The sequence below is a fragment of the Pan paniscus genome, chromosome 9, assembly GCF_029289425.2.
Source record: "Pan paniscus chromosome 9, NHGRI_mPanPan1-v2.0_pri, whole genome shotgun sequence".
Lineage (NCBI taxonomy): Eukaryota > Metazoa > Chordata > Mammalia > Primates > Hominidae > Pan > Pan paniscus.
The window spans coordinates 64,447,951-64,472,667 of NC_073258.2; the positions used below are offsets into that span (position 1 = coordinate 64,447,951).

Consider the following 24,717-nt stretch of genomic DNA (forward strand, 5'->3'; position numbering starts at 1 on the left):
GCGCCTGTAGTCCCAGCTACTCGGGAGGCTGAGGCAGGAGAATGGCGTGAACCCAGAAGGCAGAGCTTGCAGTGAGCTGAGATTGTGCCACTGCACTCCAGCCTGGGTGACAGAGCAAGACTCCGTCTCAAAATAAATAAATAAAAATAAAAATAAAAATAAAATAAAATAAAAAAGTTGTTTTAGTTAGTTTATATGCCACAATTACAGTGTCATAACATCCTGTGATTTTCTGTGTATTTACTACTAGCAGGGAGTTTTATACATTCAGATAATTTCTTATGGCTCATTACTGTTCTTTACTTTCAGGTTGAATAATTTCCTTTAGCATTTCTTGTAGGACAGGTCTGGTGTTGATGAAACCTCTCAGCCTTTGTTTGTCTGGGAAACTCTTTATTTCTCATTCATATTTGAAGGATATTTTTGCCAAATATAGTATTATAGGGTAAAAGTTTTTTTTCTTCTTCAGCACTTTAAGTATATCATGCCACTCTGTCCTGGCCTGTAAGATTTGCATGGAAAAGTCTGCTGCCAGACATATTGGGTCTCCATTGGATGTTATTTGTTTCTTTTCTCTTGCGTGTTTAGGATTCTTTATTTATCCTTGACCTAGGGAGTTGGATTATTAATACCTTGAGGTAGTCTTCTTTGGGTTAAATCTGCTTGATATCCTATGATTTTCTTGTACTTGAATATTGATATCTTTCTCTGTATTTGTGAAGTTCTCTCTTAATAGCTCTTTGAATAAACTGTCTACCCTTGTCTCTCTGTCTTCTTGAAGGCCAATAACCCTTGGATTTATCCTTTTGAGATGATTTTCTAGATGTTGTGGGAGTGCTTCCTTCTTTTTAATTCTTTTCACTTTTGTCTCCTCTGACTCTGTGTTTTTAAATAGCCTGTTTTCAAGCTCACTAATTATTTCTTCTGCTGGATCAATTCTGTTGTTAAGAGATTCTGATGCATTCTTCTATATGTCAATTGCATTTCTTCAACTCCAGAATTTCTGCTTCTTGATTCTTTTTAATTATGTCAATGTGTTTGGTAAATTAATCTAATAGGATTCTGAATTCCTTCTCTGTGTTATCTTGAATTTCTTCATTTTTTCTCAATACCATTATTTCGAATTTTCTATCTGAAAGGTCACATATCTGTCTCTCTAATATTGGTCCCTGGTACCTTATTTAGTTTGTTTAGTGAAGTCATGATTTCCTAGATGGTCTTGATGTTTGTGGATGCTTTTTGGTGCCTGGGCATTTAAACGTTAGATATTCATTGTGGTTTTCACAGTCTGGGCTTTGCTCATACTCGTCCTTCCTGGGTAGACTTTTCAGATATTCAAAGGGGCTTGAGTGTTGTGATCGAAGTTTTTGATCACTGCAACCACATCTGCATTAGGGGGCCTCCAAACATAGTAATGCTGTAGTTCTTGCAGACTGCCTTGGTGGTCTTGGATAAGATCTGGAAAAATTATTTGGACCAGCAGGCAGAGACTCTTGTTTTTTTTCTTTATTTTCTCCCAAACAAATGGAGTCTTTCTCTCTGTTCTGAGCTGCTTGTAGCTAGTGATGGGATGACAAAAACTCCCTGAGGCCACTACCACTAGGACTGTCCTGGGTCAGACCTGAAGACAGCATAGCCCTGGGTCTTGGCCAAGGCCCAAGGTAAGCATTTCCTTGTTACCACCTATATTTGCTAAAGGTCCTAGGGTTCTACAATCAGGAGGTGGTGAAACCAGCCAACCTTGTGTCCTTCCTTTCAGGGTGGCAAGTTCCCCTGGGCCCCAGGCAAATCCAGAGATGCTGTACAGGAGCCAGGGCTTGGAGTTGGAAACCTTATAAATCTACCCATCATTCTATTCTACTGCAGCTAAGCTGCCACCAAAACCACAAGACAAAATCCTTTCCACTCTTCTCTCCCCTTTCCACCAGAAGAGGAATCTGTCTGTGTGTCCAATACCACCACAGGCCCATGTGGAGTACTTCCAGGGTGATTATTAACTTATGGTCCAAGGGCTCTTTGGTCAGCTTGTGGTGAATGCTTCTAGACCTGGGACTCACCCTTTAGGGCAGTGGGCTCCCATCTGGCCCAGAGTAGGTCTAGAAATGCTGCCCAAGAGCTAAGACCTAGAATTGGGAACCCCAAAGGCCTACTTGGTGGTCTTCCCCACCGCGGCTGAGCTGGTACCTAAGGTGCAAGACAAAGTCCCCTTTATTCTTCCCTCTCCTTTTCTCAAGCAGAAGGAGTCTCTCCTTGTAGCCACCACAGATGTGAATATGCTGGGCCACACCTGAAGTCAGCATATCTCGGAGTCTCTCCCAAGGTCAATGACATGTATTACCTGGTTACCACTGCTGATTATTTAGGAGCCAAGGGATATTTAGTTAGCAGGTACTATTTCCTGCCAGGACTGGGCCCTTCTCTTTAAGGCAGCAGATTCCCTTCTGGCCCAGGGTGTGTCTAGAAATGTCATCCAGGAGTTAGGTCCTCAAATGAAGGGATCATGACTCTGCCCAGTGCCCTCTCCTACTGTGGCTGAGCTGGTATCCAAGTTGTGAAAAAAAGTCATCTTTACTTTTCCCTCTCCTCTCCTCAAATGGAATGAAGGAGTCTCTTTTGGAGGTGCAAGGTGCATTGTCTATGGTTGGGGAGGGAGTGATGTAAGCACTCCATTAGCCACCCAAGCTGTTTTCTCATTAGATCCTGTGCTCCCCATGTCCACTGGCTCTTAGCCCAGCCCAGCAGTAGAACTTGCCTAGAAGTTGCAGTCCTTGTGGCCTAGACAGTCTTTCAAGTTTGTTTAGGACGAGAGCACTTTAGCCTGTGATGGCAAGGCTTACCAAAACTCATATTCTGGACACTGGGATGGGTGATTCACCTCTGTGGCTATGGCTGGTCTAAATGCTTCCTTCATGAGTGCTGGCTGAGTTCTGCCCTGTGTTGGCAGCACTGAGTCCCAATGCAAAGTCCCGTAATTGCTGTGCTCTTCCTCCCCCAAGTGCACAGATTCTCTGTGCCACATGGCCAGTGCTGGGGGATGGAGATGGAGTGTTGTCAGCAATTCAAGACTGTCTTTCCTACCCCCTTCAATGAAGTTAAAATCAGGTACTATGATCATTCACTTGATTTTTGGTTCTTATGAAGGTACATTTTTGTGTAGATAGTTTTCAAGTTTGGTATTCCTGTGGGGAGGACAATCAGTGGAAGCTTCTGTTCTGTCATCTTGCTCTGCCTCCCCTGGGATTTATCGAAACCCTATTTTGAAACACCCCCAGGTCAGATGGAGATGAAATTTCTGTGTCTTGTGCACAGCACACACATTTTAAAAAATAGCACTCACCACACTCACCATAATTTTCCTTTTGTGTCTACAAATCCCTGGGGACCAAGGGAGCAACAGGATAGTGTGATTTCCAAAAATATTTCTAGATGAAAAATGTTTCATGAATTGATGAAAATACCCTTGAAGAGAGCTATGCTCCATAGACACTCACCTGTCTGACAAATGGCCATATAGGTTGCCTCCCACCATCATTCCAGCCATGAATAGAAATTTAGCTACTGAATTCAGTGGTTGAGATTCGCATACCAGATCCCACTGGAAGAAAAGGAAACCCTCATATCAATGCTTATAGCCCCTCAGTGTAACCTTATCAAAATGTCTTAAAATAGCCTGCAAGTTTCATTCTATCTTCCTCCATAGCTTCCCTTTTCTGCATTACCCGATATTCACTGTTCAGGTCTCAACTTAAGCACAACTTTCTCTTGGAAGCTATTCCTAAACTTTTAGGTATTATTAGTGCCCAGTTTTATTCCATACTAAATGGTTCTCAACCTTGGCCACACAGTGAAATCATTTGAGAACCTTTAAATATTTTTGGTTGCCTAAATTTCACCCCTAGACTTTCTCATATGATTGTTGTAAGATATAGTCTGGACATGGAGGTTTTCAGTAATTTCCCAGAGGTTTATAATTTTCAACCACAGGCTGAGCATTCTTGACTTAGCAGAATATTTTTTAACACATTATTCATAAATGCTTGCTTAAATTTTGGTTTTACTAAGGATAAAAGCACTATGATAGCAGGGTCACATCTACTTTTGAATTCATTAGACTCATTAAATGTGCAGGTATCTGGCATTCAGTAGAGAAGCAATTAATGTTTGCTGAAAGAATGAAGAATAAGCACCTACATGTGACTAAAGGCTGGAAGCACAATCATTTCTTGTGTTATTCTAAACACCCAGGTCATGTACACAAGAGAGGAAAATGAGGCCTCTTACCTTAGTCACAATGGTGGAAGGGAAGGAGCTTTGGTCATAGACCCAGCCATCCACACAGGGCTCTGTATCTGGCTCACTCGTGTTGGGGAAGGTCCCATTCAGATGAATGAGCTCCCACTGGGGATGGACAAAGCAATGACACTTCTCTGGCCTCAGATTTGAGTCGAATGGGATGGAGATTCTCAGGAGGGCATCCTGGCTGAGGGTCCGAGGGTCATTGTCAGGGATAGTGTCATTGTCCAGTATATGAACCCAGCAGCGATGATCAGGTATGAATGCTGCGAAGTTCTCCAGCCGAGTTTGATGGTATACTATAACATTGAACATTATAAGGAAAACCATCTGAAGGATCTGGAATCTCCCCAGGCCTCCAACTTGATCTAGGAGGTCCTGAAAGGCCATTGAGGCTGGACAAGTGATCCCCAAGAGGAGACAAAATGACTGTATCCAGATAAGTTCAAAGAGAAAATATTTCCTTTCCTTAAATCACACTAAGTGTGTGTGTTGATCCTGACCCCACTCTCTTCTTAATGGGCCCTCTCTCCCCTCTGCAGCAAGGTCACGGAAGCAATTTCCTCAAGTAGTTTTGGGGTCAGGTAGCTATCTGTTTTCTTTAGGGTCACATAAGAAATAATTGGCTCAGATACTTCCAACCATTTTCAATGAAATGTGTTTAAACATTAGATATCTACTTATTGATGTCTTTAGTAGCTCCCCAATAGCAGCATTGAACTTTGGTCTCCACATTTTTTTGCAAACAAACTAAAATAAATCTGCTACTTGGTATGCAGTCTTTTCAGAACGTGTAATCTGTGGGACTCAAAGGCAAAGTGCTTTTTCTTTTCTTTGTGAAAAGAACAGAAAGCAAATGTCTTTCTTGTTAAGTACCAATTTTTGATTAAGGGTTAATAAACACAATCTGAGTTGAATTAAAATGAGTAATATGGTGCAAACCTTCCATTTTGTTGACTGATGTTCTGCTTCATGCCAAATCATACCACAAACTCACACTGGAAGTAAATTACTTCAAATGTGGGGAGAGTGGGTAGTGATAAGAACCAGAGGAGTAAGCCAGTGCTAAGCTCATATGGAAGTTTACTTTTACTGGCTTATTGATTCTTTCAGATATTATTTGTGGGGACATTTTATGTGTCAGTATCTTGAATAATGTGTACAACCAGGTTCAAAAATCTTACAGTTCAGTGAGTAAGATGGAGTACATAAACAATTGTAATCTGATATTGTAAATATTATGTGAGACGCACAATGTGCTATGGAAGAATTGCAGACAAAATATAGGAGAAAATTGCACCTTGATTAGGACTAAAATTCTTTAAAATGTATACCTCATTGAGGTATAATTCATTTACCATACAGTTCACCCTTTTTAAAAAATTTTTATTTATTTATTTATTTATATTATACTTTAAGTTCTAGGGTACATGTGCACAACGTGCAGATTTGTTACATATGTATACATGTGCCATGTTGGTGTGCTGCACCCATTAACAAGTTATTTACATTAGGTATATCTCCTAATGCTATCCCTCCCCCATCCCCCAACCCCAAGACAGGCCCCGGTGCATGATGTTCCCCTTCCTGTGTCCAAATGTTCTCATTGTTCAATTCCCACCTATGAGTGAGAACATGCGGTGTTTGGTTTTTTTGTCCTTGAGATAGTTGGTTGAGAAGGATGGTTTCCAGCTTCATCCATGTCTCTACAAAGGACATGAATTCATCATTTTTATGGCTGTATAGTATTCCATGGTGTATATGTGCCACATTTTCTTAATCCAATCTATCATTGGTGGACATTTGGGTTGGTTCCAAGTCTTTGCTATTGTGAATAGTGCCACAATAAACATACGTGTGCATGTGTCTTTATAGCGGCATGATTTATAATCCTTTGGGTATATACTCAGTAATGGGATGCCTGGGTCAAATGGTATTTCTAGTTCTGGATCCTTGAGGAATCACCACACTGTGTTCCACAATGGTTGAACTAGTTTACAGTCCCACCAACAGTGTAAAAATGTTCCTATTTCTCCACATCCTCTCCAGCACCTGTTGTTTCCTGACTTTTTAATGATTGCCATTCTAACTGGTGTGAGATGGTTTCTCATTGTGGGTTTGATTTGCATTTCTCTGATGGCCAGTGGTGATGAGCATTTTTTCATGTGTCTTTTGGCTGCATAAATGTCTTCTTTTGAGAAGTGTCTGTTCATATACTTTGCCCACTTTTTGATGGGGTTCTTTTTTTCTTGTAAATTTGTTGGAGTTCATTGTAGATTCTGGATATTAGCCCTTTGTCAGATGAGTAGATTGCAAAATTTTGTTGCCATTCTGTAGGTTGCCTGTTCACTCTGATGGTAGTTTCTTTTGCTGTGCACAAGCTCTCTAGTTTAATTATACCCCATTTGTCAATTTTGGCTTTTGTTGTTTTAGACATGAAGTCCTTGCCCATGCCTATGTCCTGAATGGTATTGCCTAGTTTTTCTTCTAGGGTTTTTATGGTTTTAGGTCAAAGATTTAAGTCTTTAATCCATCTTGAATTAATTTTTGTGTAAGGTATAAGGAAGGGATCCAGTTTCAGCTTTCTACATATGGCTAGCCAGTTTTCCCAGCACCATTTATTAAATAGGGAATCCTTTCCCCATTTCTTCTTTTTGTCAGGTTTGTCAAAGATCAGATAGTTGTAGATATGTGGCATTATTTCTGAGGGCTCTGTTCTGTTCCATTGGTCTATATCTCTGTTTTGGTACCAGTACCATGCTGTTTTGGTGACTGTAGCCTTGTAGTATAGTTTGAAGTCAGGTAGCATGATGCTTCCAGCTTTGTTCTTTTGGCTTAGGATTGACTTGGCAATGCGGGCTCTTTTTTGGTTCCATATGAACTTTAAAGTAGTTTTTTCCAATTGTGTGAAGAAAGTCATTGGTAGCTTGATGGGGATGGCATTGAATCTATAAAAGACCTTGGGCAGTATGGCCATTTTCACGATATTGATTCTTCCTACCCATGAGCATGGAATGTTCTTCCATTTGTTTGTATCCTCTTTGATTTCATTGAACAGTGGTTTGTAGTTCTCCTTGAAGAGGTCCTTCACATCCCTTGTAAGTTGGATTCCTAGGTATTTTATTCTCTTTGAAGCAATTGTGAATGGGAATTCACACATGATTCGGCTCTCTGTTTGTCTGCTATGGGTGTATAAGAATGCTTGTGATTTTTGCACATTGATTTTGTATCCTGAGACTTTGCTGAATTGGTTATCAGCTTAAGGAGATTTTGGGCTGAGACGATGGGGTTTTCTAGATATACAATCATGTCATCTGCAAAGAGGGACAACTTGACTTCCTCTTTTCCTAATTGAATTCCCTTTATTCCCTTCTCCTGCCTGATTGCCCTGGCCAGAACTTCCAACACTATGTTGAATAGGAGTGGTGAGAGAGGGCATCCCTGTCTTGTGCCAGTTTTCAAAGGGTATGCTTCCAGTTTTTGCCCATTCAGTGTGATATTCACAGTGGGTTTGTCATAAATAGCTCTTATTATTTTGAGATTCATCCCATCAATACCTAATTTATTGAGAGTTTTTAGCATGAAGGGTTGTTGAATTTTGTCAAAGGCCTTTTCTGCATCTATTGAGATAATCATGTGGTTTTTGTCTTTGGTTCTGTTTATATGCTGGATTACTTTTATTGATTTGCATATGTTGAGCCAGCCTTGCATCCCAGGGATGAAGCCCACTTGATCATGGTGGATAAGCTTTTTGATGTGCTGCTGGATTCAGTTTGCCAGTATTTTATTGAGGATTTTTGCATCAATGTTCATCAAGGATATTGGTCTAAAATTCTCTTTTTCTGTTGTGTCTCTGCCTGGCTTTGGTATCAGGATGATGCTGGCCTCATAAAATGAGTTAGGGAGGATTCCCTCTTTTTCTATTGATTGGAATACTTTCAGAAGGAATGGTACCAGCTCCTCCTTTTACCTCTGGTAGAATTCGGCTGTGAACCCATCTGGTCCTGGACTTATTTTGGTTGGTTAACTATTAATTATTGCCTCAATTTCAGAGCCTGTTATTGATCTATTCAGAGATTCAACTTCTTCCTGGTTTAGTCTTGGGCAGGTGTATGTGTCGAGGAATTTATCCATGTCTTCTAGATTTTCTAGTTTATTTGCATAGAGGTGTTTATAGTATTGTCTGATGGTAGTTTCTATTTCTGTGGAATTGGTGGTGATATCCCCTTTGTCATTTTTTATTGCATCTACTTGATTTTTCTCTCTTTTGTTCTTTATTAGTCCTGCTAGCTGTCTATCAATTTTGTTGATCTTTTCAAAAACCAGCTCCTGGATTCATTGATTTTTTGAAGGGTTTTTTGTGTCTCTGTTTCCTTCAGTTCTACTCTGATCTTAGTTATTTCTTGCCTTCTGTTGGTTTTGAATGTGTTTGCTCTTGCTTCTCTAGTTCTTTTAATTGTGATGTTAGGGTGTCAATTTTAGATCTTTCCTGCTTTCTGTTGTAGGCATTTAGTGCTATAAATTTCCCTCTACACACTGCTTTGAATGTGTCCCAGAGATTCTGGTATGTTGTGTCTTTGCTCTCATTGGTTTCAAAGAACATCTTTATTTCTGCCTTCATTTCGTTATGTACCCAGTAGTCATTCAGGAGCAGGTTGTTCAGTTTCCATGTAGTTGAGCAGTTTTGAGTGAGTTTCTTAATCCTGAGTTCTAGTTTGATTGCACTGTGGTCTGAGAGACAGTTTGTTATAATTTCTGTTCTTTTACATTTGCTGAGGAGTGCTTTACTTCCAACTATGTGGTCAATTTTTGGAATAGGAGTGGTGTGGTGCTGAAAAGAATGTATATTCTGTTGATTTGGGGTGGAGAGTTCTGTAGATGTCTATTAGGTCCGCTTGGTGCAGAGCTGAGTTTAGTTCCTGGATATCCTTGTTAACTTTCTGTCTCATTGATCTGTCTAATGTTGACAGTGGGGTGTTAAAGTCTCCCATTATTATTCTGTGGGAGTCTAAGTGTCTTTGTAGGTCTCTAAGGACTAGCTTTATGAATCTGGGTGCTCCTGTTTTGGGCACATACATATTTAGGATAGTTAGCTCTTCTTGTTGAATTGATCCCTTTACCATTATGTAATGGCCTTCTTTGTCCCTTTTGATCTTTGTTGGTTGAAAGTCTGTTTTATCAGAGACTAGAATTGCAACCCCTGCCTTTTTTTGTTTTCCATTTGCTTGGTAGATCTTCCTCCATCCCTTTATTTTGAGCCTATGTGTGTCTCTGCATGTGAGATGGGTTTCCTGAATACAGCACACTGATGGGTCTTGACTCTTTATCCAATTTGCCAGTCTGTGCCTTTTAATTGGAGCATTTAGCCCATTTACATTTAAGGTTAGTATTGTTATGTGTGAATTTGATCCTGTCATTATGATGTTAGCTGGTTATTTTGCTTGTTAGTTGATGCAGTTTCTTCCTAGCTTTGATGGTCTTTACAATTTGGCATGTTGTTGCAGTGGCTGGTACCGGTTGTTCCTTTCCATGTTTAGTGCTTCCTTCAGGAGCTCTTTTAGGGCATGCCTGGTGGTGACAAAATCTCTCAGCATTTGCTTGTGTGTAAATTATTTCATTTCTCCTTCACTTATGAAGCTTAGTTTGGCTGGATATGAAATTCTGGGTTGAAAATTCTTTTCTTGAAGAATGTCGAATATTGGCCCCCCCTCTCTTCTGGCTTGTAGAGTTTCTGCTGAGTGATCAGCTGTTAGTCTAATGGGCTTCCCTGTGAGTAACCCGACCTTTCTCTCTGGCTGCCCTTAACATTTTTTCCTTCATTTCTTCATTTCAACTTTGGTGAATCTGACAATTATGTGTCTTGGAGTTGCTCTTCTCGAGGAGTATCTTTGTGGCATTCTCTGTATTTCTTGAGTTTGAATGTTGGCCTGCCTTGCTAGATTGGGGAAGTTCTCCTGGATAATATCCTGCAGAGTGTGTTCCAACTTGGTTCCATTCTCCCCGTCACTTTCAGGTACACCAGTTAGACGTAGATTTGTTCTTTTCACATAGTCCCATATTTCTTGGAGGCTTTGTTCATTTGTTTTTATTCTTTTTTTCTCTAAACTTCTCTTCACGCTACATTTCATTCATTTGATCTTCCATCACTCATACCCTTTCTTCCAGTTGATCGCATTGTTTACTGAGACTTGTGCATTTGTCACATACTTCTTGTGCCATTGTTTTCAGCTTCATCAGGTCCTTTAAGGACTTCTCTGCATTGGTTATTCTAGTTATCCATTCATCTAACTTTTTTTCAAAGTTTTTAACTTCTTTGCCATTGGTTTAAACTTCCTCCTTTAGCTCGGAGTAGTTTGATCTTCTGAAGACTTCCTCTCTCAAGTCATCAAAGTCATTCTCCGTCCAGCTTTGTTCTGTTGCTGGTGAGGAGCTGTGTTCCTTTAGAGGAGGAGAGGTGCTCTGATTTTTAGAGTTTCTGGTTTTTCTGCTCTGTTTTTTCCCCATCTTTGTGGTTTTATCTACTTTTGGTCTTTGATGATGGTGACGTACAGATGGGTTTTTGGTGTGGATGTCCTTTCTGTTTGTTAGTTTTCCTTCTAACAGTCAAGACCCTCAGCTGCAGGTCTGTTGGAGTTTACTGGAGGTCTATCCCAGAGCCTGTTTGCCTGAGTATCAGCAGCGGTGGCTGCAGAACAGCAGATATTGGTGAACTGCAAATGCTGCTGCCTGATCGTTCCTCTGGGAGTTTTGTCTCAGAGGATTACCCAGCTGTGTGAGGTGTCAGTCCACCCCTACTGGGGGGTGCCTCCCAGTTAGGCTACTTGGTGTTCAGGGACCCACTTGAGGAGGCAGTCTGCCCGTTCTCAGATCTCAAGCTGCGTGCTGGGAGAACCACTACTCTCTTCAAAGCTGTCAGACAGGGACATTTAAGTCTGCAGAGGTTACTGCTGTCTTTTGTTTGTCTGTGCCCTGCCCCCAGAGGTGGAGCCTACAGAAGCAGGCAGGCCTCCTTGAGATGTGGTGGGCTCCACCCAGTTCGAGCTTCCCAGCAGCTTTGTTTACCTACTCAAGCCTGAGCAATGGCAGGCACCCATCCCCCAGCCTTGCTGCCACCTTGCAGTTTGATCTCAGACTGCTGTGCTAGCAATGAGTGAGGCTCCATGGGCATAGGACCCTCCAAGCCATGTGTGGGATATAATCTCCTGGTGTGCCGTTTGTGAAGCCCATTGGAAAAGCGCATTATTAGGGTGGGAGTGACCCAATTTTCCAGGTGCCGTCTGTCACCCCTTTCTTTGACTAGAAAAGGGAATTCGCTGACCCCTTGTGCTTCCTGGGTGAGGTGATGCCTCACCCTGCTCATGCACGGTGTGCTGCACCCACTGTCCTGCACCCACTGTCCTGCACCCACTGTCTGGCACTCCCCAGTGAGATGAACCCAGTACCTCAGTTGGAAATGCAGAAATCACCCATCTTCTGCATCGCTGACCCTGGGAGCTGTAGACTGGAGCTGTTTCTATTTGGCCATCTTGGCTCCACCCCCTTCTTCTTTTTATTAACTATATGCATCTCTATTTCTTCACACTTAGCTTACCTAATGCTTTCATCTTCTAACTATCTACCGGTTCCCCTGTCTGGGCTGTGGCTCCCTTGTATCCAGCATAGAACACTGTTCTCCATATCTTCATTTTCAAACAGGCTGAATTCCATGTCATGAAATATCTGTCTTTCAGTTCTCGTAGGTAACTTCTATGGTTTCAATGTCTGTTCCAAAACTCATGTTGAAATTTAATTGCTATTGTGATTGTATTAAGAGGTGGTGCAGGAGCAGAAAACCAAATACTGCATGTTCTTACTTGTAAGTCGGAGCTAAACATTGAGCACACATGGACATAAACATGGGAACAATAGACACTGTGGACTACTAGAGGGAGGAAGGAGGGAGGAAAGGTATAGGTTGAAAAAACCCCACTGTTGGGTACTGTGCTCACTACCTGGGTACAATATACCCATAAAAAACCTGCACATGTACCCTCTGTATATAAAATATAAGTTGAAATAAAAAAAGAGACGAGACCTTTAAGAGGTGAATAGGTTCATGTGGATATCGCAGAGGTGGGTTATTGCAGGAGGGGATCCTGATGATAGGATGAAATCCAGCCCCCATTCTCTGTCTTGTGACCTTGCTTGCCCTTCCACCTTCTGCTGTGAGATGATACAGCACAAAGTTACTCATCAGATGCTGATGCCAAACTCTTGGACCTCCCAGCCTCCATAACCACGAACCAAATAAACTTCTATTGTGAATAAATTACCTATTCTGTGACCTTCTGTTATAGCAGCAGAACATGGACTAAGACAGTAACTGTTCTCATATTTCTAAATCACATGTTGTGGCACCAGATTTCCAAACCCTGACCTGTCAGGCTTAATGGAGATGTCATTTCTGTGTCTTGTACACAACACTCAGTGCTGACAGGATAGCCCTCACCACACAGATTGTAGCTCTCCATTTGTGTTTCTAGATCCCTGAAGACCAAGGTAGCCCCAGGACAGTGTGATTTGCAATAAATATTTCTCAATGAATAAATATTTAATCAGTGGATGGAAATACTCACTAGTATAGTGATCTTTGAAACAGAGATGCTCATCTGTCTGATCAATGGCCATATTGGATGCCTTTCACCACCACTCCATGAATAAGAATGTAGCCACTAAATTCAGTGACTGAGATCCACATACCAGGTCCCACTAGAAGAAATAAAAACCAGCATAGTAGAGTTTTATAGCAACTTAAAACCCCTCAGAGGAACCTGATCAAAACTCCTGAACATGACCTGAATGTTTCATTACAGCAGGCCTCTATCTTCCTCTGTAGCCTCCCTTTTCTTTACTATTTGACCTTTATCATTCAGGTCTCAGCTTAAACATAACTTTCTCTAGGAAGCTGCCTCTAAAACTGTAGGTTATATTAACAACCACTTTTGCTCCATACTAAGTGTGGTTCTCAAATTTTGCCATAGAGTGCAATCATTTGTGAACCTTAAAAAATTTAATGATTCGTGATTATCACTGCAGACCTTCTCCTATGACCACTCTGGGTGTACAGTCTGGGCATGGGGGTTTTGATCAACCTCCCAGGTATTTTTAATTGCAACCACAGGCTGAGCCTTACTGATTTGGCATACAATTTATAACAAAATACGTGAAATACTTGCCTAAACTTTGGTCTTCCCAAGAATGAAAGCACTATGATAGCAGCGTACATGTCTACTTTTGAAATCACTAGACTTATAAAATGCATAGGGGTCTGGTATTTAACAGAGAAGCAATTAATATTTGCTGAAAGAATGAAGAATAAGCACCTACATGTGACAAAATGCTGGTAGCTTGTTAATTACTTGTATTATTTGTAAACACTGTAGTTGTGTATGTAGGAGGAAATTGGGGCCTCTTACCCAGTCACGATGGTGGAGAGGAAGGAGCTTCTGTTGTACACCCTGCTGTCCACACACGGTTCCATGTCTGGTTCATTCATATTGAGGAATGTCCCATTCAGGTGAAGGAGCTGCCACTGGGGATGGATGAAGTGACAACGTTTCTGTGGCCTCAGGTTTGAGTCCAGTGAGATAGAGATTCTCAGGAGGGCATCTTGGCTGAGGATCACAGTCTCTTCATCCAAGACGATGACATTGTCTATGATGTGCACCTAGCAGTGGTGACCAGGATGAATGCAGTGAAATTCTCCATACAACACGAGGGCAAACTATAAAGGTGGAGATGATAAGGAAAACCATCTGAAGGATCTGAAAGCTCCCCAAGCCACCAACTTGATCCAAGAAGTCCTGAAATACCATTGAGGCTGAAGAGATTATCCCTAAAAGGAGGCAAAATGACTCATTCAGATAAGTTCAAAGAGAAAAAATGTTTCCTTTCCTGAAGTCCCATTGAGTGTATGTTGATCCACTTTCTTTTAATAGGCCCTGCATCACATTTGCAGCAGGACCATGGAAGGTTACACATCTTATTATCATTTGGGGATTAGATAGTTAGCAATTTTTATTAAAGTCAAAGAAAAATATTTTGCTTGGATACTCCAACAGTTGTCAATGAAATCTGTTTAAAGTTCTACTTTGTGAAAATTTATATTATCAGCAGCACCTCACAAAAGCATCAACCTTTGATCTCCACATTTTCTGTAAATACAGTAAAATAAACATGCTATATTGTTAGCAGTCTTTTCCAGAATGTGTAATTTGTGACAATCAAAAGGGATGCACTTTCAGAAATCTTCCTGTGAAAAGTACTGAAAATAAGTGCTTTTCTTGTTCAGTATTGAATTTGGGCTTAAAGAGTTAGTGTGAGCTAATTAGAGCAATTTAAACATGGTACAGTCCTTCCCCTTTAACAGCTCTCTGCTTCAGGTGAAATCACAGCAGAAACTCATTTCAAACATAAGTTTTTCAGAAAGGGCAGAGTCAGGGTAGTGAAGGAGGGCAGAGTAAGCCATGGCAAGCTCATTTTTCTAGGCTTGTTGATTTATTCACACTGCATTTGTGAGAAACTTTTCGGGGCTCGTTCCAGGGATACAATAAGTGCAAGATAAGGTCTTCAAGGTTCTTATAGTGAGTAAGGGATAGGTACTTAAATATTCACACTCTGATATAAAATGTTCACAGTCATGCATCTCAAAACAACAGGAATATGCTCTGAGAAATGCATTATTATGTGATTTTGTTGTGTGAACATCATGGAGTGTACTTACACAAACCTATATGGTGTAGTCTAATGCACACCTAGGCTATATGGTATAGCCTATTGCTCATATCCTGCAAACCTGTACAGTATGTTACTTCACTGAATACTGTAGGCAATTATAATACATTGGTGCTTGTGTACCTAAACGTATCTAAACATAGAAAAGTTAGAGTAAAAATAAAATATAAAAGATAAAAAAATTACACCTTTATAGGGTTTTGCCAAGCATGGATCTTGCAGGACTAGAAGTTGCTCTGGGTGAGTCAGTGTGTGAGTGGTGAGTGAATGTGAAGGCAATTTTGGGGATCTGGAAGTTAGTCATTTTCATTAGAGTCAAAGAAAAATGTTTTTGTTGTGTTAATTCCAACAGATTATAATGAAATCTGTTTCAAGTTTAAATCATAAGATATACCTTATAAACACTGTATACTTGGGCTGCACTAAATATATAAACAAATATTTTCCTTTCTTCAATAATAAATTAACCTAGGCTTACTGTAATTTTGTAACTTTATAAACTTTTTAGTTTTTAAAAAACTTTTGACTCTTTTGTAATAACACTTAAAATATAAACATGTTGCACAGCTGTACAAGATTTTTTTATATCCTTGTTCATTCTATAAGCTTTTCTATTAAGTTTATTTTTTGCTTTTTAAATTTTTTTGTTAAAAATAAAGACCAAACTCTCACATTGGCCTAAGCCTACACAAGGTCATAATCATTAATATCACCATTTTCCATCTTCACATCTTGTCTCACTAGAAGGTCTTCTGGAGCAGTAACATGCATGGGGTTGTCATCTCCTGTGAGAGCAGGGCCTGTCTGTGTAAATGGTACTCCCATCCAACCTGTTATGCAACTAGTAAATTAGCACTTTATCCTTTGACTATTTACTTTTACTCATTCCAAACAAGCCAGCACAAATCTAGTCAATTCTACTAACTTACACAATGAGACCATAAAAAAAAATTTGTAGCATTGACTGACTTGATATGGCTTTAGCTCAAAATGCAGAAACAACATTCATGCTATCTTGTCATGTTTAACTGCAGGCACATGAAAATATTAGTATTTGTCTTGGTTGGGAAAGAAATTCTGAGGCAGAAATGTGTGTGCAAGGGGTTTACTAAGGCATGCTCTTATGTAAGTGCATGATGAAATATGATTGATTGGAGCTAATTGTTGAACCATAATATAGTTGCAAAACAGGCCTGAAGCCATTCCATGGGGAGATGTGAACCTGGAATGGCCCTTCAGAAAAGTCTGGAATTGAGCCACAGAAGGAACCCTGTTTGCTTGCATTGGAGAGGCTAATGACAGAGCCTGGTGGACTTCAACTCTGTCATTATGGATATTTGATTGGTTAGTGCTTCTCTCCTTCTTCCACGGTGTTCCATGTAATACAAAGACCTTCACACCTCATGCCCACTCCACAGGTGCATCCCCATGCCTCTTTTCCAGACCTCTTTCCTTCCTATTATCCAATCTTTCTGTTTATAGGTCCAGTCCATCAAACAAAGTCATCTGGAGCTCCTAGTCTCTGTATTCTTACCTCAGGATTATCTTATTTATACACAAAGTAGATAATCAGTTGTATTACTTGAAGCTCAATGCATTGAGAGGGTTAACAGTCATCAGTGACTATCAAGGCCCCCAGAGGGAAGCATTACTTCACTAAGTTTTACTTTTCCCATATACCAAGTCATTCTATATCTGAACCTAGAAAGGCTATTTTCTTCTGTCACCTGATCACAACAGACACCCAAGCAGCTGAGGGTATGCACTGAGGTGAGGCACAACATTGGTGGGCAACAGGGTCTCTGAACCACCAGACTGTGCAGCTTAAATGGCCTTTGTTAAGTACTGACAATGAACTGAGATTGTAGCCCAGACAAAAAGCTCTCTAAAGATGGTTAAGGATATTACATTCAAACTCTGTCAAACAAAAATGAGGTTTCTAAGAATCTTAATGTCATTACCTCTCAGCAGAATATCATAGTCCATCTATATGAATGGAGATATTTTGGGTGTGGCTTTTGTCTAATGGAGCAGATTCCAGTAAGAGTCACAAGAGACCAAGAAAAAGTTTAGTAGAATTACATGAGCAGAAACACTGCTAGTTGGGACAGAAACTAACAGAGAATGTACAAAATGAAATGGTGCTATTTACCTCCCCCTCCACCCCTGGATTCTACTTTCAGAGAGCAGGTGGAAAAAACCACACACCGAAAACCACATACTAACTTTAATATAAAAGGAAGGATGTCTCTTAGGCAGAACCCAGAGACCAGATGTCAGAACCAACAACTGTATAGAATAACTCATTGGCAGGAGTAGGGTAGCGTCTTTATCAAGGGGCACTCAATATTTGCCCAGCTGGATTTCAGAACTGCTATACAGCAATAACACTTGCGTGACTCCTGTTTTCCCATCTAAGAATAGTGTCATATTTAATAGACTTGTTTAATATCATTGCTTCCTTGGCATGCCTTTTTAGGTCTGACATAAGTTATTTGAAACTCAGCTATACCCCATCACTTCAGCCTAGTTAAAACTTCCTCTTCCTGTGTGATTGTGATATAGCCAGCTGGAGGGTGGGTCTGCCTGTCCCAGTCCACTGACTCAAATGTTAATCTCCTTTGGCAACACCCTCACAGACACACCCAGGTACAATACTTTGTGCATCCTTCAATCTGATCAAGTTGACACTCAATATTAACCCTCATAGACTGTGATCCCTATGTTGCTGCCTTCCCTCGTTTCCATTGCTCTTTGGCCCCAACCCAAATAAGGTTCCTTGGGACACACTAAAGAAGGAGGTGGAGTTCGAAGGGGAGGAGAGATGTGAGCGAGGCAGCCAGGGAAGCTCTGCTCGCCCACTGCCCAATCCTCACCTCTCTTCTCCTCCACCTTCTGTCTCTGCCCTCACCTCTCTTCTGAAAACCCCCTATTAAGCCAAAGGAAGGAGATAAGGGGAATGCTTTTGCCTTCCCCCTCCAAAACAAAAACAAAACACACTTTTCCAGTCCAGAGAAAGCAGGGGAGTGAGGGGTCACAGAGCTGGCCATGGAGCTGCTGGGCTGTGAGGTAGACCCGGTCCTCAGAGCCACGAGGGACTGCAACCTACTTCAAGTTGACCGTGTCCTGCAGAACCTGCTCGCTATCGAGAAGCACTACCTTCAGTAATGCTCCTACTTCAAGTGTGTGCAGAAGGCCATCCAGCCGTATATGCACAGGATGGTGGCCACTTCTGATGGTGGCCATTTGATTGGTGGCCACTTCTGATGGTGGCCAACATGATTGAACCATTTGGGATGGAAAAGCACCTTTACTCTCAGCCACCTGTTACTAATGCTGGAGGTCTGTGAGGAACAGAAGTGTGAAGAAAAGGTTTTCCCTCTGGCCATGATTTACCTGGACTGTTTCTTCGCCAGGATCCCAACTTCAAAGTCCCATCTGCAACTCCTGGGTGCTGTCTGCATGTTCCTGGCCTCCAGGCTCAAAGAGTCCAGCCCACTGACTGCCAAAAAGCTGTGCATTTATACCGACAACTCCATCAAGCCTCAGGAGCTGCTGGAGTGGGAACTGGTGGTGTTGGGAAAGTTGAAGTGGAACCTGGCAGCTGTCACGCCTCATGACTTCATTTAGTACATCTTGCACAAGCTGCCCCAGCAGCGGGAGAAGCTGTCTCCAATCTGCAAGCACGCCCAGACCTTCAATGCTCTGTATGCAATGTACCCGCCATCAATGGTTGCAACTGGAAGTGTAAGAGCAGCTATCTGTGGACTTCAGCAACATGAGGAAGTGAGCTCACTCCCTTGCAATGCCCTGACTGAGCTGCTGGCGAAGATCACCAACACAGATGTGGATTGTCTCAAAAGCCAACCAGGAGCATATTGAGGTGGTCTTCCTCAACAGCCTGCAGCAGTGCCATCAGGACCAGCAGGACAGATCCAAGTCAGAGGATGAACTGGGCCAAGCCAGCACCCCTATAGACCTGTGAGATATCGACCTGTGAGGATGGCAGTCCAGCTGAGAGGCGCATTCATAATCTGCTGTCTCCTTCTTTCTGGTTATGTTTTGTTCTTTGTATCTTAGGGCGAAACTTAAAAAAAAAAAACCTCTGCCCCCACATAGTTCGTGTTTAAAGATCTTTTAGAAGTGACAGAAAATAGTCCTATAAAAACAGAATAAGAAAAAGCATTTGGTGCTTATTTGAAGTACAGCATAAGGGAATCCCTCGTATATTCGAACAGTTATTGTTTGATTATGTAAAAGTAATGGTAAAATGCTTGCAGGAAAACCTGCAGGGTAGTTAGAGAATATGTATGTCTGCAATATGGAAACAAATTAGAGGAGACTTTTTTTTTTTCATGTTGTGAGCTAGCACATACACCCCCTTGTAGTATAATTTCAAGGAACTGTGTGTGCCATTTATGGCATGATTAGATTATAAAGCAATGAACTCAAGAAGGAATTGGAAATAAGGAAGGACTTGATGGATGGGGAAGGAGTACAAAACAATCTCTCAACATGATTGAACCATTTGGGACGGAGAAGCACCTTTACTCTCAGCCACCTGTTACTAAGTCAGGAGTGTGGTTGGATCTCTATGTTAGGTACTCTTGCTGTCTACATTAGCTGCTACCTAAATAAGATGTTTTATTTTGCCAGTTGGACACAGGTGATTGGCTTCTGGATTTCTTGTCCTGTGACATCTTGCTTCTTCCAAATGCAGTTCATTGCGGACACCACAAAATTGCTATCTAATGGGGGAAATGTAGCTATGGGCTGTAACCAAAACTCACATGAAATGGAGGCAGATGGAGACCTGGGGTGGCATCCAGAATGGAATCTTTTCTCTTATTGTATTAAAAAGGGTAATGTGACCTTGGCATTCCTTCTTAGGAAAAACTAATTTTTGGTGCTGATTGGCATGTCTGCTCCACAGGTTAGCATTGTTCTAAACCATTCCATTCGAAAAGCACTTTGAAAAATTTTTCCCTAGCAATAGATGGCATGGTTTATGCAAGTCATGCTGAATACTCCTCCCCTCTTCTCTCTTGCCCCCTCCCTCCCTGCCTCCATCTGGGTTACTCTTCACCTCTGGTATCTGACATTCTTGGGTACACAGTTCTGGTGTTCCTACCAGGACACAAGAGACACCTCTTTCTGCTGACATCCCCATCACAACATTCCTCAGAAAAGCCTAAAAACAAAGATCTGTTACCATTCTGATGACACAGAGGATCTTCATTTTATTTCTTTAAATACCTAATTTTACATCTTTATACTTCTTTGGACATGGAAAGAAAAGTTATTGCGGGTGCAAAGATAGATGGCTGAACATCAGGGGGTGGCATTTTGTTTCCTTTTCCTTTTTTGTTTTTGGTAATTTTATTGCAAAGTTGTATTCAGTGTACATGAATTTTTTTTCCTCTTCTGTTCTTTTTTCTTTTTTATTGTTATTTATTTATTTATTTATTTTATTATACTTTAAGTTTTAGGGTACATGTGCACAACATGCAGGTTTGTTACATATGTATACATGTGCCATGTTGGTGTGCTGCACTCATTAACTCATCATTTAACATTAGGTAGATCTCCTAATGCTATCCCTCCCCCCTCCCCCCACCCCACAACTGGCCCCAGTGTGTGATGTTCCCCTTCCTGTGTCCATGTGTTCTCATTGTTCAATTCCCACCTATGCGAGAGAACATGCGGTGTTTGGTTTTTTGTCCTTGCGATAGAGGCATTCAGTTAGTAAAGAGGTTGGAGCAACAACTCTTTTTTTTTTTTTCACAATTGTAATTGAACAGGTAATGAAGCCATTTGTTAAAATCTTTGCCGTTTTAAGTAAAAAAGAAAAATCAGAATGGGGCTACTTTGAAGAATTATTTTATACACAGATTATTTCTTGTTTCAGAGTGCGAAGGTTGAAGATGGAAAAAAATTTAAGAGTCTCTTATTTTTCATTTTGTTTTATTCATGTGTTTCACAGAGTGTACTGCTATTTTGTAAACATTTTTATAGTATATTATTTTATTGCTTAAACTCCAAGTCCTGAAATAGATGGTTGAGATAAGAGTTCTTCATACTGGAAAAACCCTTCTGTAGTTTGTCTTCTTCTGGTTACATATTCATGGTTGTTGTTGTTTTTTCTTTTCTGTTTTTCCTCTGATCACATTCATCAGAGGCAGAGTGTTCTTTACCTCGGGTTTACTGGACAAAATCAACAACTATAAAAGACAATGATTCACACTTTTGTTTTCACAATAACTCACAACCATACAGTTTCTGCTTGGGAGTCTATTAGTGTGAGGAACAGAGAAGCAGGGTGAACAGGGCTAAACTCCTTCTCAGGTGGAAGGCAGGGTGGTCTCAATCCCGGGGACCTTTATGGTCATGAAGGCCACTGGGCTCCCATTTTGACTCTGGTATGCTCATTATGATGGAAAAAGTACATTGAACCAAGGGATCCTTCCTCCCCTACAAGGAAGATGTTCAGTACAGACATTTATGCAGCGGACTAGGACATCATAATTTGCACTTGGGTACCAGGTATCAGGAAACAGACTAAAAGGAATTCCAGCAGGCTATATGTGGATCCTCATCTTGTAGCTTTTTCAAAAGCAGGGCATCGTCTGCATTGGGCTCTTTCATCTTGAAACATTTTCCTCCATCTTCCCCCTTCTCTGGAATGGACACTGAGTTGAGGGTCATCTCTACAGTTTTCCTAGGTCTGAATCTGTGAGTAGATGAATCTGCAGCATGCAGTATTTGCGGTGCTTCCTTCTCCCTCCTCTGTCTCCAACTGCACAGGCAAGCACTATGTAAGCCCAGATTCTCTGCTAAGTGGTTTTCAGGTTTTCAATCACACTGAATTGGCAGGACAAGAAAAATTGTTCAGAGAAGTATGGGATGATAGTTGAAGGGAGATGAAGAGGCTGCTTCTCTATAGAGATGAGATTCCAGATAAGTCAGTCTCTTGGGAAGTGTGTTTAGAAGGGTTCAAGACTTTGTGAGTAAGCATGACCTTAAAATTCTAGGGGATTTCTGGTAGGACAGTGAGTGGTGAATTCTGAAGTTTTGGAGAGGAAAGTGGAGGAGCCAGCAAGCTAGCTAGCCAGTTTTCTAAAAGCCAACTTTGCACAGCACACTCTTCTGGGCCCTAAGGAGTCCCACAGAATGGGGAAAGTGGGAGCCCTGGAGTTCTTGGGAGTCTTGGAGCCTAAAGAGAAAATGAGGTGCAAATTCATTTCACAGTGACTGACCCTTGAGCTTAAACAGAATCAGCAAATGAAAGAATCTGACAAATAAGGAAAGGCACAAGCCTGCCCGACTACTGGACAATAAACTCATGACCTAAAAAAAAAAAAAAAAGAAGGAGGTGGCTGTCAGTAAATGGGGCTGAAGAGAACCACTAATGAAGGCCAAGGCTCACAAGGGAGGCCACTCACAGCCACCAGAAGCTTGTCACGTAAACATTGAGAGAGCGAGGGAACACATTCTTTTTAGGCTGGGTGCAGTGGCTCCTGCCTGTAATCCCAAGCACTTTAGGAGGCCGAGGTGGGTGGATCACCTGAGGTCGGGAGTTTGAGACCAGCCTGACCAACATGGTGAAACCCTGTCTCTACTAAAAATACAAAAACTAGCCAGGTGTGGTGGCACATGCCTGTAATCCCAAGTACTTGTGAGGCTGAGGCATGAGAATTGCTTGAACCTGGGAGGCGGAGTTTGCAGTGAGCCAAGATCATGCCATTGCACTCCAGCCTGGGCAACAGAGTAAAATAAATTCTGTCTCAAAAAAAAAAACAAAAACTTTTTAGCGCCTAGTCATTCTAAATATTTACTTAAAAGAAAAAGCAAGGTCCCTATGTGGGAGGGAGGTAATGATTATCTTGTAGTCTGGGGTGATTCAAGAGAGAGACTACTGCTTAGATGGACCAGCACCCTGTCTCTCTCTCTCTCTCTCTTTTTTTAAATCAGAAATTAAAACTAAGAGCCACGACTTCAGAAGACTAAAAGTCTAAAAACAAAAACAGCAAACAAAACTACAGCACAAAAGGGAAAAGCTGTAGGTGGCTACGAATCTGAAAAATAAGTAAAAGAACTTTAAACTTAAGTCCTGAGTAAACACCAGGTCTACCAAACATGATATTAGCCCTATATTACTTACTGATTTAGAAACAAGCCCCTAGATACAGGGGGGAAATAAAAGCTAATTAAATAAATTACATATACATACATAATATAATAAATAGATAAATGAAGTATATGTGCATATTTTATATAATAAGTTAAAACAAACTTCCATAATTTGACTCAATTAGAAATCCAAAATTTATATACTAAATTTCTATACTAAAGGACTTATATAACAAAATGATTTAAAAAAGACACTGATTGGCTTTTGTGCCTCTATAACATAGACTTTAACTTAACTTTAACATTTGTTAAAATGCATCAATTGGCAGAACTTCACAAGCTTAATCAACCCTGGGACTCAAATTACAATGATACACCAGGATTCCACTAAATTTAAACAGTCTGCTCCTATAATCTTGAGAAGATACTTAAATATATATAAAGAAAAATGAGTTTGCCTCACTTTAGCAGTGGGGAAAGGATTCCATATTCAAAAAATGTTGCTGGCAGAATTGGCTAGCCATATGCAGAAGACTGAAACTGGACCCTTTCCTTACACCATATACAAAAATTAACTCAAGATGGATTAAAGACTTAGGTGTAAAACTCAAAACTGTAAAAACCCTGGAAGAAAACCTAGGAAATACCACTCAAGACGTAGGCATGGGCAAAGATTTCATGATCATGCCAAAAGCAATTTAAACAAGACAAAAATTGACAAATGGAATCAAATTATACTAAAGAGCTGCTGCACAGCAACACAAACTATCAACAGAGTAAACAGGCTGGGAGAAAAATTATGCAAAGTATGCATCTGACAAAGGTCTAATATCCAGCCTCTACAAGGAACTTAACAAGTTTACAAGAAACAAATAAATAACCCCATAGAAAAGTGGGCAAAGGACATGAACAGACACTTTTGAAAAGAAGCCATAGGTGCAGCCAACAATCATATGAAAAAGAGCCCCACATTACTGGTTGTTAGAGAAATGCAAACCAAAACCACAATGAGATACCATCTCACGCCAGTCAGAACAGCTATTATTAAAAAGTAAAAACAAACAAACATGCTGGTGAGGTTGTGGAGAAAAACGAATGCTCATACTCTATCGGTGGGAGTGTAAATTAGTTCAGCCAGTGTGAAAGACAGTGTGGCAATTCCTCAAAGATCTAAAGAAAGAAATACCATTCAACCCAGCAATCCCATTACTGGGTATATACCCAAAGGAATATAAATCATTCAATTAAAAAGACACATGCACGTGTATGTTCATTGCAGCACTATTCACAATAGCAAAGACATGGAATCAACCTAAATGTTCACTAATGGTGGGCTGGATAAAGAAAATGTGGTACATATACACCATGGAATACTAAGCAGCCATAAAAAAGAATGAGATTATGTCCTTTTGAGGGACATGGATGGAGCTGGAGACCATTATCCTTAGCATACTAACACAGGAAAAGAAAACCAAATGCTGCATGTTCTCACTTATAAATGGGAGCTAAATGATGGAACAC

The 24,717-nt window shown here is 40.8% G+C and overlaps 1 protein-coding gene, 1 long non-coding RNA gene and 1 pseudogene across 2 annotated transcripts in view; 2 read left to right on the top strand and 1 right to left on the bottom strand.

The window, feature by feature from the left end:
* SLC22A25 (solute carrier family 22 member 25) overlaps positions 1-4,683 on the bottom strand; it is a 65,784-nt gene extending 61,101 nt beyond the window's left edge. Inside the window, exons 1-2 of the mRNA XM_055094431.1 lie at positions 4,282-4,683; positions 3,492-3,595 (exon numbers count right to left, since the gene is read on the bottom strand). Coding sequence (XP_054950406.1) covers positions 3,492-3,595; positions 4,282-4,683 — 506 coding nt within the window. The remainder of the gene's footprint in view (positions 1-3,491; positions 3,596-4,281) is intronic.
* LOC129393375 (uncharacterized) overlaps positions 1-24,717 on the top strand; it is a 53,785-nt gene that overhangs the window by 7,380 nt on the left and 21,688 nt on the right. The gene's annotated exons all lie outside the window — the stretch shown is intronic.
* Positions 18,115-23,254, top strand: LOC100974848 (G1/S-specific cyclin-D2-like; annotated as a pseudogene).